The following is a 15,752-nucleotide window of genomic DNA, read 5'->3' on the forward strand; positions in this document are numbered from 1 at the left end:
ACCAGCTATCTCAGCAGTACCAAATTCTGTCTCTGGTGATGTTTCCCCAACTACTGGTTTCCTTTAATGTATCTAAAAGATTCTGCATCTTGGATTCCTCTGATATTAATTCCTCTGGAACATTTGGGGTTCCGTATATTTATACCCAAAATGGGGCTGATCCTCTTCCTCCTCATCATCATCATCATCTTCAAAGATAGAACCCATTTGCCAAAAAGAAATCAGGTCTTGGAATGGGTTGAAACAATTTAGGATCTGGAATAGATTTTACAATCTTCGAGAGCGAAGAATGCTCCGATGAGTTCGAAGGTGTCAAAGGTTTCAACGGTTTCTTCGAAACCGTCGACGAATGGGTCAACACGTTGTGTTGCTTCGAACTCTCAATATGAATTATATGCCTTGAAGGTTCAGGTGATAAACATTTTGAATCCTTCAAAGAAGGGTTTGTTGCCGATAGTGAATGTTTCGAGGTAACACACACCGGCTGTTTCTTGTGCGTCGAAGAAGATTCCTTCGATTTATGTTGAGGAACCCCTCTTCTCTGGCTCTTAGGGGCGCAAGAAGGGGACACACAGGATTCCCTACTGGTCTCTATAGACGCTGAGGGGTGGCCACTTTTCTCAGACTCCTTTAGAGGAACACCCGGAGGGGTGTGCATTTTAAAAATGTTTAACATTATTAAGCAGATTTTTTCTAACTCCGCTGGAGTAAAGTTCTTTTTTGGCCAACTAACTCTTTCAGAAGAGGAAGATGAAGACGACGAGGACCTGCAACAGCATTTCTTATCCTTTTTTTGGGGCAGAGGATACAAGCGTTGTGTCCCAGACCTCAAACACCTATGTTTCGAATGTTTAACAGGAGAGACATCTCTCGAATCAGAGGAATATTTCCACTTCAAAGGGGTAAGGGCAGGGGATTTGGGAGAGGGCTAAGCTGCATAGAGTTTCCCCTTTCTTTGCCGCAAAGCCTTAACCGTCATGGACTGACACAAGCCACAGTCATCGACCTTGTGGCCTGATCCCAAGCACCACAGACAAACAGGGCGCAGGTCTGTAATCGACATCTTGGCCCCACAGTCTGAACACTGCTTCAAACCATTTCTCGAAGTAAGAAGTTTTATTGCTGAGGAGAGGAGCTCCGAAACATGCATCAATGCGGAAAAAACGGAACTGAGGTTAACAGTCAGCACGCGTGCAAATATATAATCAGCCTCAACATCACGAACAACGCTACGGAGGATGTCGAGGACCAAGATTCGATGCTGCACAACGCTCAACCCTTTAAAATATATACCGAAGCAAGCTGCAAGCAGACTTGAATATATCAAAAATGAGGAATAAGTGGTAGGACACTATCCATCCGAAATGTCATTTTAGCACTGTGTGGGTACATACTATATTTCGCACCCAGGGAAGGGCACTCAGCCAATCAGGTGGCTGGAAGAGCGGGCAAGAATACAGTATGTACCACCCACTCTTTCAAGCCACCCAAGTCCTTCCCATGGTCATCTTGATTGTGGCCAGGCAACCGGGAACACAAAGCTCCTGTCCAGCAGGTAAGTAAGGGGGGGGGGGGGGGAGAGGGCAGAGAAAAGGGTTCTAATGTCATGGGGCGGTTGGGGAAACAACAGGGAGAGGCTCCCTGTTGCCTCCCCACAATCAAGATGGCCCAACACAGGGAAAGGCCTCGGGTGGCTGGAAAGAGCAGGTGGTACACTACATTCTCAGCCGCTCTTCTAACCACCTGATTGGCTGAGTGCCCTTCACTGGGTGACAATACACGATTTAGACTCCTTCATTTTAAGATATTTGGAATATTCTACAGAACCCATACCTGGCTAGAAACGATGTTCCGCAAGGTTGATGACGAAGTGTGGGTGCTTATGCAATTTCATTGCAGCATGTTTTGATTGATGGTCTGTCCGAAAGGGACCCTGATCTGTTGCATTTTGTATGTGTATAGGAACCTGAGAGATCAGGGTCAGCACCAGGTACCCATTGTTTAGACAGACAAAAGACCATTATTGCAGGTTATGGAGTGATTCACGAGTACTGGGAAAGTGATCAGTACTTGACCTGGAGCCAACACAGCAGAGACTAGTTACTGTGCATACAAGCCAAACCTCCCAATTTAAGCCAGATACTCCAAATTGTGTTAAATCATTGCTATTTTTTTACTGTCTCCCTCTATAAATAATTGTAACCCCTAAGCATTTGAAAGGGGTAAATTCAATTCTCCTGCCTTCTCTGAGAAACCCTGACCCAGCTGCTGCAAAATGTTTGCATGTATGACTGTGGCACAGACTAATGATGTGCTATTTGTGCCAGACTTCACCAGATTATCTTCAGTGGAGAAGAGACAGAGGACTGAATGAGACTGAGGAAAGTTATGGATCCATATCACATCTAAATGTGCGCAAGAGGTATATGGATAGATTTTAGAGCCCACTTAACGGGCAGATCTGAGAATGATTTGCTACTTCACATCCAGAAGAGGACAAATGACGAAACAAGGACATGGAAGCAGTTAAAACCTATAGCTCAGGATTACGTTTCGAGATGCTAGTAAAATATCTGTATCTCAACAAACAGACATGATTATGCTTGCTACAAAAGTGCAACTTGAAGGAGCCCCATATCAGTTATAGGCTGCAACATTAGTTATTTCTGTATTGCATCAGTAAGAGGCAGGCATGGGATCCGGTGCAGGATTTAAAGGCTAAACGAATGGCAACAGCATGTTACTTGATATTTGTTAAAAAGTGAAAAATAAAGCTTTAAATAAAATTCAGCGAGCACCCTACACCACGTAGACACCAATTTTATGATAAATCAAAAGTATTTACCTATTCAAAAATGAAGGAAACTCTTCTTTATTTCTCTGCCACAGCTGGTCCATCAGCTGTGGCAGAGAAATAAAGACTGACCCGTTAGGAGCTATAGTGTGAGAATTGGAAATTGGTAGTGGATAGAAGCACCCCTCTATGGCTTCGAAGAATAGCTGTGAAACCATTGCACACCTGCTTTGTACCATCCTATGGTGGGGTGCATCCCAATAATAGGGCTTAGTGGAAATGTTTTAAAGGATATCCCCTCCATTAGTTTGCCCAGAAGACCTCTACACGTGACACTTCTACATTCCCACCTTTAGACATTTACTTCACCTGCATCTTCACATCATCAACATTAGAATTAAGATTAGAGCGAGGATTAGGGTTAAGAGTTAGGGTAAAGGTTTCCTTTAGGGTTGGATTCAAGGGTAGCAGTAAGGAAAGAGCTAGGGTAAAGGGAAAGGTGAGGGTTAAGGGTGGGATGAAGATTAGGGCTAGCTGTAATGTCAATGTTGGAGACCAGTGTGAGTAGAGGGACACATATGAGTTAGATAACAATGGTCGTTATGGGAGTCTCACCCTGTAATGACAAAGTGAATATTAGAAGAAGTGCAATACAGAAGAAGCAAAAGGTAAGTGACAGTGAAGGTATGGCTAAGTGAATATAGTAAAGAAAAAGTAAAGGCATGCATCCGTTTTAAAGTGGAACCTTGTTATTTACTGTTGCATTGCTTCCGTAAGGCAAGGCATGGGTCTTTCATCTATCAGCCCGCCGCAGCTGCAATCCTGCCTTGTGTGCTCTGGCCCAGCAGCCTACCACATTTTCCCTCACCACAGCCCGGAATAAAATTACTACCGTCATCTCTCACGGCTGCTTCGGTTGCTGCTCACCCGGCAGGCCAGCCTGACGCCCTCCTCTTGCAATGGCTGCCATGGAAAGTAAGAAGGGGCATCACATTTCATTTCACCTTTTCCATTGCTTCCATTTTGATTTATTGTTTACTTGTGCAATCGGCCCACGCTCTTTTCACAACTTACAAAAAACGCTATTGGCACCCTTGCCAGCATACCAGGGTGCAAATAGCTTTAATTTACCCATTGCGTGGAGTGGCATTACAGCCCATGTAATTTAGCCGGAGCCCTCATTAAGGTCCTCACAACTGGGTCCTGAGCCTTTACTTTGGGGGTAATGTCCCCCACCACGGGGGCTATTGCTTACATAATGTGCAAGGGAATCACGAGGTCAAGAAAACACAACCGCCACTGAAGTCGAAAGGAATCATTATTTTTATTACAAAATGTACACTTACAATACAACATTTGTGTGCAATACAATGCAGAGTTGGCTGCCTGGCAAGGGCACAAGAGCAGAGGGACGCCAACGCTAGGAAAAAGACAGGAAAAACATCACACAATAAAGACCAACATGAAGCTAGACATTAGAAAAGAACGTTACCCAGAACAAGATTTACAACAACAGCATGAGACAAAAGAGAAGACAACACGATCCTTGCAACAAGGCTTTCAGAAATAACATTTCATTTAAGGGGAACTCAAAGCTCAGGGACACTAAAAGAAACAGGAAGGTAGGCTTAGAAGCAGACTTGCAGAGACCAAGCGTGACAAAAGCAGTTCACCCTTCAGGCACAAAGAATGTGACCGTACACAGGAGTGCACAGTAGCCAAGAGAGCTGACCTCCATCAGGGGCAAACGATGTGCTATGGAGTGGAGTGGTGGCACTTGAGGTCTGAAGAATGTAAGGAGACCCTGGTATGAAACTGTGTGGGGTGTCCAGTTTGTGCGTGGGCCCATTATAGAGCTATTCTAGACACATGTTCATGAAATGTGTTGAAATTAGCTTTCTGTCAGTCATACTCCAATTATCAAGTTAATCTAATATTTCAATAATTCCACCCCATTGCTCCTCCAACTGCACAAAGGACATTAGTGATGTTCCGCAATAAGTATCAACGGTCTGATATGAAACACCTATAGATCAAACCACACTCCTGCTATTTCCCGGTGAGCAATGGCCCCAGGGCTGAGCAGGACAGGTAAGAAAATGTAAGCCTGGCAGCAAGTCACCATGTCAGCACAAAATGGTACATCAGCACCTCCCATCACACCTGCTAATGTCCAGTCTCTGCGGAATCACTAGTGGGAAGGGGTTCACTTCAAGGAAGGCCCCATGGCCATGTGGCGGAATGTTGTTCCTTTCCCCAAACACGGTTTAGGCACGTTGGCAGAATGCGGTCCGAAATTGGCAAGAGGAAGGAAGAAGAGCAACAGAAGAAAGGAGAGGCGAGGTCAGCAATGTAAAAAGTGAGGCAAGAACAAGGGGCTCTGCATACCTCCAAAGCGAAACCTTCCACACTGCATTATACAATCTCTGCATACTCTCGATCCCTTGCAAAACAAAACAGTACAGTAACATTACGCTGCAACCACTCTTGCAAAAAGTGCTCCAAACCCAGGGTCTTCCACATCAGAGGTACCTCAAAACTAGGGCCTTAACCAATCAGCGCTCAGATATAAGATGAATCACTCCTCGTGCAACAAAAAGTGCTTCGAATCAAGGCCTGCCACAACTCATTCAATGAACAGCGCTCCAAGCCAAATGTTTTCAGACCATTCCCAACAAACACTGCTTCAAATATATGGTGTTCGATCATTCAAAGAGCACCTCTCCAACCATACATCCATCCAGCCATCCAGCCATCCAGCCATCCAGCTCTCTTGAAAAGAACAGTTTTTTAAAAAATGCAGCCCCATTCACATTGTCCAGACAGCGTTTTAAACTCTGTGCCTTTTATCTTTTATGTGCAATGCTTCAAACTCAGGAGCTTTCTTTCCCAGTAGTAAGAATACAAAGTCACTTACAACCATCAAACAAATAGTGCTTCAGACATAACATCTTCCAGACCTGGTTAAAAGAATGGGGTTCTGAAAACGAGGGTCTCTGTCAGGAAAAATAGTGCTGCAGAGCCTTCTGTACCGTCTGCAACCCTCAACACATGAACACCGCAACAAGCACCGTGTGCCCTCCCTAGTGCAATGAACCATGCTTAAAAATAAACCTCCCAAACCTCAACCAGCTACTCTGCAAACCCCCACAGTCTGCTTGAACGTACTGCGCTGAATGGCTGCAAACTGAGTCTTCTCTAGCCGATGTCATGCTATGAACAGTGCACCACACCATATGGTTTGACCTGCCACAAAGAAACTCATTAAAAAATAATCTATGCACCCAAAATTGAAACGGGGCATCTTCAAGTGCAGTCACGTAATAATATTTTGGAACATGTGTTGAAAGCCTACATTCATGGAGAAATCCTGCAAGCTCCTAAAACTCTGCGCATCACACGGACAGGTAGGGTGAGAAGAGTTGGGTTAGAACATGTATAGACCCAAAGGGCATTTGATGCATGTTTGAGCAACGAACAGGCCAACTCACCTGCAGCATGCACCATTAACGAAAACATGAACTCTTGCGTACGCATAATTACACCAGAGCATCGAGTTCAGAGTGCACAAAATTCAAACATCCAAGTCCAAGCTGTAAGGCAGGCACATGATGAAGAGACTTGAAGCATGTGAAGCAAGGAAGCCGTGTTACGAATGACCTGCTTTAACAAGAGAGGGGTCACAAGGTTCTGGGAGACATGAACCACGCAAGGCAAGGAAGACATGCTTGGAAGAACGTGCCCTAGGAAGGTGTTGGAGGCACACAATGACATGCAGGGATGTTATGACTGCAAGCACTAGAAGTCAGCAAGTCCCAGCATACAGAGAAAGTAGCCAGATCCAAAGCACACAGAAGCTGCCAGGGGCCAGAGTCCTGCAAAGTACAGAAATAAGAATCCATAGAGGTTAGCAACAGAGAGTGGGCAGCTACAGCAGGAAAAACCATAGATCAGATGAGGTCATCCAGTATGAGATATCAGCCACTAAGATACATTTTTGAAAGATAAAATGGATTTTTGCACATACAAATCATGGCACATTAACTGCTGACCGGCAACCATCGCACTCCCTGCATGTGCCCGAATCCAGCTACCCACAGTGTCGCAAAGTCCATGCCAACACCCCTTAAGGTCTGTGTCATACATTGCACTATCACGCTAAATAGAGGATACAATCTTCTCACCATGCACATCATGGACCACTGTACAACACAATGATATTTTGTAAAAACATTTTTTTTGCATAAAAAAAAGGAAATTACTCTAAAAGGTGGCATGCTAAATTCAATTAGCTATAAAAGAAACACATGAATTCCAGGGTTTCTGGACAGTACTATCCTCTCTCAACCCGCTACCTCAAAGGGTGACGTGTTGGTCATACTCGTGCAGTTGGGGCAAAACCAAAACAAGGATTCATAAAAGAAGTCCCATTTGGCCTTACGTTACCTCTTAAGATCGTATATGGCTTTCTTGCAACAAAGTAGGCAAATGGGGATTGCAATTTTGCAAGGGGATAACCTGTACTCACTACACCACTTGTAGGCAGTTTATCACCTGTGTGTGTGTGTATATATATATATATATATACACACACACATACTAGTCCCAGCTACACAAATTTCAGCCACTCACACCAAAAGAATAACAGGCCTTCCCTCCTGTAATCACAACACCTGCTAACACTGTTTCAATTCCGGTCAGCCCCATGATGAACTGTATCTCTCATTCCAATGGTAACTATACCACTTTAGTCCCCACGCTCCAGGAACTGTGGGTCCCCCTCCATCAGCAAGTTCCAGAAAAGAGGAATACGCCACAATCTGGTAAGGCATCCAACCCTTGAGAAGGTGAAAAACGGCAGCCCCCACAAGGTTCAGGAAAAGCTTCCCCAGAATGAGGATAAGGCAAGCATTCTCCACAAACAAGATCCAGGAACCAGCAGTTCCCACAAATAAGGTCCAGCGGCAGGCAGTCACCATAAATAAGGCCAGGCCCAGAAGAGAAATGCTTCGCCTCAGTTTACGCCAAGTCTCGCTCCAGCGGTTTGCTGCCGTCTGATTTCTGGTCCATGCGACTTTTGTTGCTTTTCACCATATAGATGAAATATGCCAAGGTCTCCTTCTCATTAACTGGGATGTTCCGAAAGTGCCGACTGACTGTCTGCAAGAAGGGAATGAAAAGAATATGCAAGATTGTAAACTCGAGCAGGATTTGGAACTGGGGTGAATTCAGTTTCGCAAAAGATTCTTAAGGGAAGATGGCAGCACTTAACTTAGTTTACATTACCACTTTTCTACATTTAGGAAACAGCGAGTGGTGGCACACTTTCCTCTGAAAGAAGTTGCGCTAACACTGGAACCCTTTAAAATATCCGAGGACTGCGAACAATCAATATTAACTTATAAGGTCACATGCCCAGGTGTTAGTCTCATTCCTTTGTGATTACAATTTCACAGGCGTGCACAAACACACACACACCACTTACTTACACTGCAATTCACCCAACCTCCACTTTTACAAAGGTTTTATTTTTCTGCCTGCCAACCAACCCATGTGCCTCCAACCACGTATCCTTTTCCAGACCATCATCTCTGAGTGCAACTATGCCCAGGGTCCTGTCTCCCTTTCAGATTTTAGTGAATGCTAGCTCTCGAAGCATACTGCCTCTTCTACTTCATAAAATAAACCCTTCCTGAATTATCCCACAAGATGATCACAGTGACCTCCAATGGCCTTTTCTCCCTCTTAACCCATCCCATTATGGCACAGATTTTTTGTTATTTTAGGGCCCACATGCAATAATGCCTCTGAAGTAGACAGAATGCAAGTGGGACTTTTAACGCATCATCCTCGCTTTGGTACTATATCCTATTACTTCAACGCCCTAACATCCTCCACCATCATTTCCACCCACATGCGGGAAGGTGTGAATTCTGTGATTTAGTCATTTCTCATGGACGATGTCTTGGACTTCTAATCTACAGAAATTTGAACAACCAGGAACTTTTTTCTACTTTATTCTTTGTCCATCTCCACAGAGCCAGAGCTCCACTGCTGCAATCTCTACACCCTCAGCCCAACATTCTCCAAAGAAAAAGACCCCATCACATCACACACTGTCAATAACTTGCAAGTCCTTCAACAAAAAATTAATACACTTGCCCTCTCACCACCCAGAAAGTTCATGCTATTCTTCTCCAATACTATTTACAGGATCATTAACTGACATGAGGTTTATGCACATTCTTTTTCAAACATTTCCACCCCCTGCATGAACTTCACAAAAAAACCGCAACTACATCTTCCACTTCATAGTAATGATAGTGGCAGCCTGCCTCTGGGCCCCGAAAAGTATCTTGTTGGTACAAGAAAAATAATAAATGTTTCCAATATAGTGTGCGCTTTTTACTACTTATACGTGCTTAATAAAGCATGGCTGGCCCTGCCTTCACCCCCAAGAAATCCAAATCTCCCTTAGTTGGTTTGTGTCCCCCCCCCACCCTGCTATGCTTGGTTGGTTGCTCTCACATACACATTGGTATATACACTAGAAACATTAACACTCCACTAATGAACACCTTACTGCCATCTTCATTTCCTGTGTGTAATGTCAATGCTGGCTCCCTCATGCTTGGTCTCTGACCAATCGGACTTGGTACACTGGTGAGGCAAACCCTCAACCAAAAATCCATCCCTTGCGCAAGCTGTGACCAAGCTTTTCCCACAGCTCTGTTGCCTGATCCTCTCCTTTTCTCACCAATCTTTTTTCAAAGTATATTGAAAGGATTGACCACAGACCATGAACCTCATTCGTTTCTGGGCTAATGCATAGTAATTCAGAGATATTTAGATACACATATTGATTGCAGGCATCAATCCCTTGCAGCTTGGAATGATGAAGTACAGCTAAAGAATGAGACAGGGAGATCAAATGCATTACCAGAATATCTGTTATATGATCAGGTTGGGTGTAATATGATTAAAGAAAGGTGTTTAATTATGTAAGAATGGGGCATCAGGACATGTCCTTAAAAATATATATTAAGTTTACATAGAATTCGATAAAGAAATCAAAATGTCAATAAGAGGAAAATGTTGAGATAAAGTGGTCAGGTGCACTGCTAACAGGCTCCTTAACTTTAATAATTATGCTGTATGAAATGCAGGACGAGATTCTATATCTCAAGTTGATCTAGATAATCTATTAAGTGAATTAATGATAACCTAATTTAAAGATGGCACATGAGATTGACAGAATTGGGGCGAAAGCCCTCCTATTAGGGTAATCATCCTGGAATGCCCCATGTTCATCAGGACACGGCAATGAGGTGGAAGAAGGTAAATATGAGGAAAGCTGTATATACAGTGTGAGATAAGAACATCATACGTTGGAGAATTATTATTTTGGAGGAGAAAATTATGACTGACAAACGAAATATATGGTGACTGAAGTAATGCTGTTGAGCACAGTTATATAAATATGCCAAAATAAAGGTCTCTGATTTTCTTAATTTGTAGTTTATTGTACACAACTACGGAGACATCCTTAAAAATTGAAGTAGATCAATGGTAGACATCATCCATCATATAAGAGGAACAAAGGATTACAATTCAGGTAGGCAATTGTAATTATATAGATTTAAGAAGTTTGACTATGAAGGTGGATGGCAAAGGAGGAAGATAGTTACTGGACTGGACGATTAGTTTAAAAACACTGAAAAATCAAAAATTTTCAATAACCCAATATACATTTTGTTTTTTTCTTATAAACATGTTTTGGGGGTACATGGGCTGCCCGAGTAGTGCATTTGAAATCCAGTTTTAAATGTTAAGCTTAACTGAATTATGAGGTAAATATTGGTTTAAAACTTCAGAGCATTATATGTTAAGTTAATAAATTGTTACATGTTAATTTGGCAAAATGGATTCATTTCTTTATTTGTACTGTATTACGATGGATTAGTAGATAGATCAATAATAGGTATATGACATTGATTGGTGTTGGACTATAAGTCAAACCTTGAAGAAGCTCATTAGGGGCCCAGAGATATAGCAGTGACCACTATGCGAAACACGAGTTGAGACAGATTGCCATAATTGGAAATTTGTTAGAAGTAAAATAGAACTAGAAAAATAGACAACAATGGAAATTGTTTTTGAAACAAAATATTTAAAATGCAGAGAACTGTGGATTGATCAAAACATGTATTTTTTAAAAATATAGGATCATTTATGGGATCAAATATGTTGCAATATTGACGAATTGAACATGGATTGAAAACATTAAATGAGTCTATGGTGAGAAATGCGATGAGTTATGAAAGTGTGGAAATTATAAGAGTAAATATAGATGACATGTATAGAACTCAAAACAAACCAGCCATAATGTGTATAAAGTTATATGATTAATAAAATATACACAAGACAATGGTTACAATTAAGGCTCCCGGTTTTATGGTATTTATTTTCTGCCCTTTCCATCTGCATTTATCCACATTTATTTTTTGCCACAAAAAAAGATAATTCGCAACCAGTATTTTTCTGCATTTATTAGAATTAAACAAGGCATTTATTAAAGCACACATGCAGCCATATAAAAGAAATGCTAGCTCAATGTTTTCCATAACAACAAACAGTTGCTCCTGTGACTGCTGGTGCCTTAAGGTATATGCTGTCAGCAATTTGAAGACATTTGATGCTATTTTTATATACAACTGTTACACTCCCCACGCTGCCATTCTGCGATGTATGAGTAAGATCATAGAGAAACAGGCAGAAAGACTCGTTTTTTTCCCCCATTTTTATAAATAAATACAGAAAGCAGATTGATTTCAGTCTGTATGTATATGTAAAAATCAGTAAAAAAAAAGATAAACTGGAAGCCTTAGTTATAATGTAGTGACATTATACAACTAATATACATTGTTGAATCTTTGAAACAAGAGCAACCTTGGGATATTATCTAGTTGAAGAGTAATTGTAGAATGCACATAGGGTATTGGGGGGGGGGGGGAGAAAATCCCATAGAACTTAGTTTATGTCTGTATACAAGTTAAAGTTATTGAGACATTGAAATATTAGCTCAACAAGGACCATTTGAGGTACAAGTATATTAATAGACCAGAGTGAAGTAAAATCAACTTCACAGGACAGCCCCCCCAACTACATCTTCCACTTCATAGTAATAATCAGTGATGGCCTGCCAATAGGGGATGCAAGTGAGACGCCCCAAAAATAAAAAAAAAGTATCATGTTGGCACAAAAAAGTAGAAAAGAAATAAATTATTATTATTATGGAGCTAATGCTTTTTACTACTTTTACATGCTCCATAATGCAGGGATTCCCCACACCCACCCTGAATCTCCATGAATTGGTTCGGACAACCCCTTGGCTATGTTGGGTTGCTCTCGCATATACATTGGCTACATTTATGCTCCACTAATCAAAACGCCTTACTGCCATCGTCATTTTTCATTTGTAACTGTCAGTGCTGTCTCTAACCAATCAGACTTGGTACACTGGTGTTCCAAACCCTCAAACAACAACCCATCACCTCCCCATTCTCTGAATGAGTTCTGACACAGCTCTGTTGCCTGAACCTCTCCTTTCTCATCATCCACCATTTCCTTTGGTCATAATATCTCCAGCGTACAATGATCCAGTTTGCATTGGGACCCCTGCTCCCGCTTTGCCACTTTCACTCTGGCACCTGCGAGGTAAAAAAAAACCTTGGGGTAATCTTCGAATCCACTCTCTCCTCCTCTCACATCTCTATCAGCTACACCTCTCACAGAGGACTCTACCTTTTCTCACTTTCCTCCAGCGGCTCACTGTCTTGGTTCTCCCTAGGCTGGACTATTGCAACAGCCTCTTTCTCAACCTCCCTTCTTCAGCCCTGCACCCTCTGAAACTCACCCAGAAAAGAACTGCAAGACTTATCCTTGGCCTCAAGACCAGGGACTGCATCTCTCCTGCGCTGAAATCCCTTCACTGGCTCCCCGTGGCTGAAAGGATCAAGTTCAAGACCATGTGCGTTGTCCACAAGGCTCTCTGAGGCCTGAGACCTACCTGCAACGCTGCCTACCTAAATATTGTCCCTCACAAGCCCTCCGCTCATCTACCTCCAACCTTCTGTGGGTGAGCCGGTTCTCCAAACAGAGATTTGGAGGGAGATCCTCAACAGGTGCCTCGCTCTGGTATAGCCTCCCTGCCGCCCTCCGTCTTGAGCCTGACCTTTTTAAGTTCTAGAAACTCCTCAAGACCTTCCTCTTCTCCTCTTACTTCATTCTCCCTCTGCCCTGCTAACCTTGCTCTCTGCATCCCTCTGTCCTCTTTCCTACAGCTTGCTGACTGGCCACCTGGTGTATCTCTTTTTGTTGCGTCTCAAGTGTTAAATGTATTTTACGCACGTACTCTGCTTGTGCAGACTATTATCGTCTCAGAAGTTCAAGGGCTCTGAACAACTGTTGGTTTCCACCCTTGTTCCCACCCTCCTGGAGTGCTTTGAAACACTTTCCTGTGTATAGGCGCTATATAAATAAACAATTCAATACAATCATTCTGCAGAGGCAACCCACAACTTTCCTGCCTGCCATAGGCTCACTATATGTTCAAGGGGCAAAGGTTAAAACACATAAAAAAAAATCACTCTGTATACTTCATCATGCAGCGTGAATAAAACTACCTGCTCTTTAATCTCTTGCCTTCTGTCATCTTTCAGTCTACACAATATGCAAACTTGGTACACTATGACAGCAAGCTACAACCATCCGCCTTAATAATCATTAACGATATCCCATAACCTACTAAACATATGCAAAAATCAGCCTCAATCGCGCTTTTCCCTTCGTTCAAACCCTCATCACACAAAAGGTGATCAGTAAGAGTTACTAATACTAAAGTGCATTTTAAAGGTCTCCAGGTTACTCCTGACCCGCAAGAAAGTTCTAAAGTTGGCTACCTGCATGTTTAAGCTCTCAAGATCTGCCATCACCTCTACCCACAGTTATCCGGTCATCAGCTTTATATGCAAAATAGAGCCCTGCTCAAGCTTGCAACTGTTTTTCACAACCATCCATAGGCAGCTAGTCCAATTAGCCTGTTCCAATAACACCCTCTGCCTCACTTTACTTCCATAGACCAATCTGAAGCTCTCAAACCCTGGTCAGGTCCTTCCAAATTTTAATCATCCTCCTTACCCATGGACCCAGGCAGTTGCACCTTCATCCCTACTTATAACTAGACCTCAAAAGCTGCCATTTTCTGAAGGAGTGTGAGTTCTAACCCAAGAATCTATTTTATGTGTTATACTGTAATGTTATGTCAGTCTCCAACTTAAACACCATATCAAGTCTCCTATTGGTGTAGCTACCAATAGGACAGCTATGTTTTAATGTTCTGGAACCTATATACTTCATTTTTATTTAAATGGCTTAATGTTTTTAATTAAAGTAGAAACAAAAACAAGAGTTTAAAATAGGCATAATTGTGCCCTTTTCTAATATTTAGGAACAGTCTTGTCTCATACGAGTGCTGCCCAAAGCAAGACTAATTAAGAGACAAGCCCGGGAGAATTTGGCACAGGTACTTACACTGCAAATAAGGTTATTTCAGTCAATGCAGAGAAATTAACCTGAAATGGCAGAAACTAATATAATTGAAGGCACCAACGAGAAGGGGATGTTCAAACCAGGAATCAGCAGAAAGTATTGCTTTATGCACTCCACCATGCAGCTATGCACCCAATTGCGTATTTTGAGTGGGGTACAGGTGGAAGATTTATTTTGAAGTGCCACAGCCATTTTAAAGCGAATCTTGCAGGATGTGGCCATCGGAGTCCTTCAAAGAAGGGCAGCCTGGCTGAAGATGTGGACTGCCACATCCTGTGAAGTTCAGTATAGGTCATGAGTGGACTAAAACATGATACTTTGTCTCTGAAATGTGTGTAAAAAGAAACGCCACTAAAATCACCTGCCCAGTTAAACACTCAAAGCATCCCGTCACATGGTAATTAGGAAGTGGGATATCTGCCCAGCCTCCATCAAGGATGGAGCAAAAAACCTAGCCCCATTCATCACCACTCTGAAAAATGCATCCTTTCCATCCAACCAGCTACCCAACAATCTCAAGGATTGTGTCCTTTTAAAAAAAAAATAAAAAAACAACCTTGATCCAAATATCGCCACAAACTATATGCCCATCATCACTGTCCCGTTCCTTTTAAAAATCCTGGACCAAGTGGCCTACTTGCAAATTCAGAAGCACCTAGAGGATAATGAACTCCTAGGCCTTAGACAATCGGGCTTCAGACCTAGACATGGAAGTGAGACCACTCTCCTAGACCTCAAGATCCAAATGGACGAGGCGATCGACAAAGGCTAGCTAGCAATCCTCCTACTCCTGGACTTATCTGCTGCCTTCAATCTTATCGACCATGAAATTCTCCCCAGGCACCTCACCACAACTGCAGCATTCTCCACTAACGCATCTGACTGGGTTAAATACCTCCTCTCCAATCGGACCACCAGCGGTTTCTCCCCCTCAGCCAACCCAACACCCATACTCTGTGGAGTCCCTCAAGGATCATGTCCGTCACCCACACTATACAATATATTTACAAAGCTGCTATTCGACCGTCTTGATAATTTAGGTGTCATCTACACCAACTATGCAGATGACACCCATGTCCTCATCCCCCTCACTGGCTGTTATGCCCAAGATGCTAAACTATGCAATTATATTTATCTTGAAATCCAAGCCTGGATGGCGATTTAAGTCTGCGTCTCAATGATAAGACCAAGTTAATGATCATGGGTACTCAGGCTGTATTAAATAAACTTGACACCAGGTATTCATCTTTCGGACTTGACGGCAACACAATCAAAGTATCCAAAGAGATAAAAACATTGGGGGTATACCAACATTATCTCTCAAAAATCAAGTAGGCAGTGTGGCGTC

At 42.6% G+C, this 15,752-nt stretch overlaps 1 protein-coding gene across 1 annotated transcript in view; it reads right to left on the minus strand.

Moving 5' to 3' along the window:
* Nucleotides 1-4,099: 4,099 nt before the first annotated feature.
* Nucleotides 4,100-15,752, minus strand: part of SAP30L (SAP30 like) — a 107,661-nt gene continuing 96,008 nt past the window's right edge. Inside the window, exon 4 of the mRNA XM_069653977.1 lies at nucleotides 4,100-7,954. Within this exon, the coding sequence (XP_069510078.1) occupies nucleotides 7,814-7,954 (141 nt within the window). The 3' untranslated portion in view covers nucleotides 4,100-7,813. The remainder of the gene's footprint in view (nucleotides 7,955-15,752) is intronic.

The sequence above is a fragment of the Ambystoma mexicanum genome, chromosome 3q (assembly GCF_040938575.1).
Source record: "Ambystoma mexicanum isolate Mex_15411 chromosome 3q, UKY_AmexF1_1, whole genome shotgun sequence".
Classification (NCBI taxonomy): Eukaryota; Metazoa; Chordata; class Amphibia; order Caudata; family Ambystomatidae; genus Ambystoma; species Ambystoma mexicanum.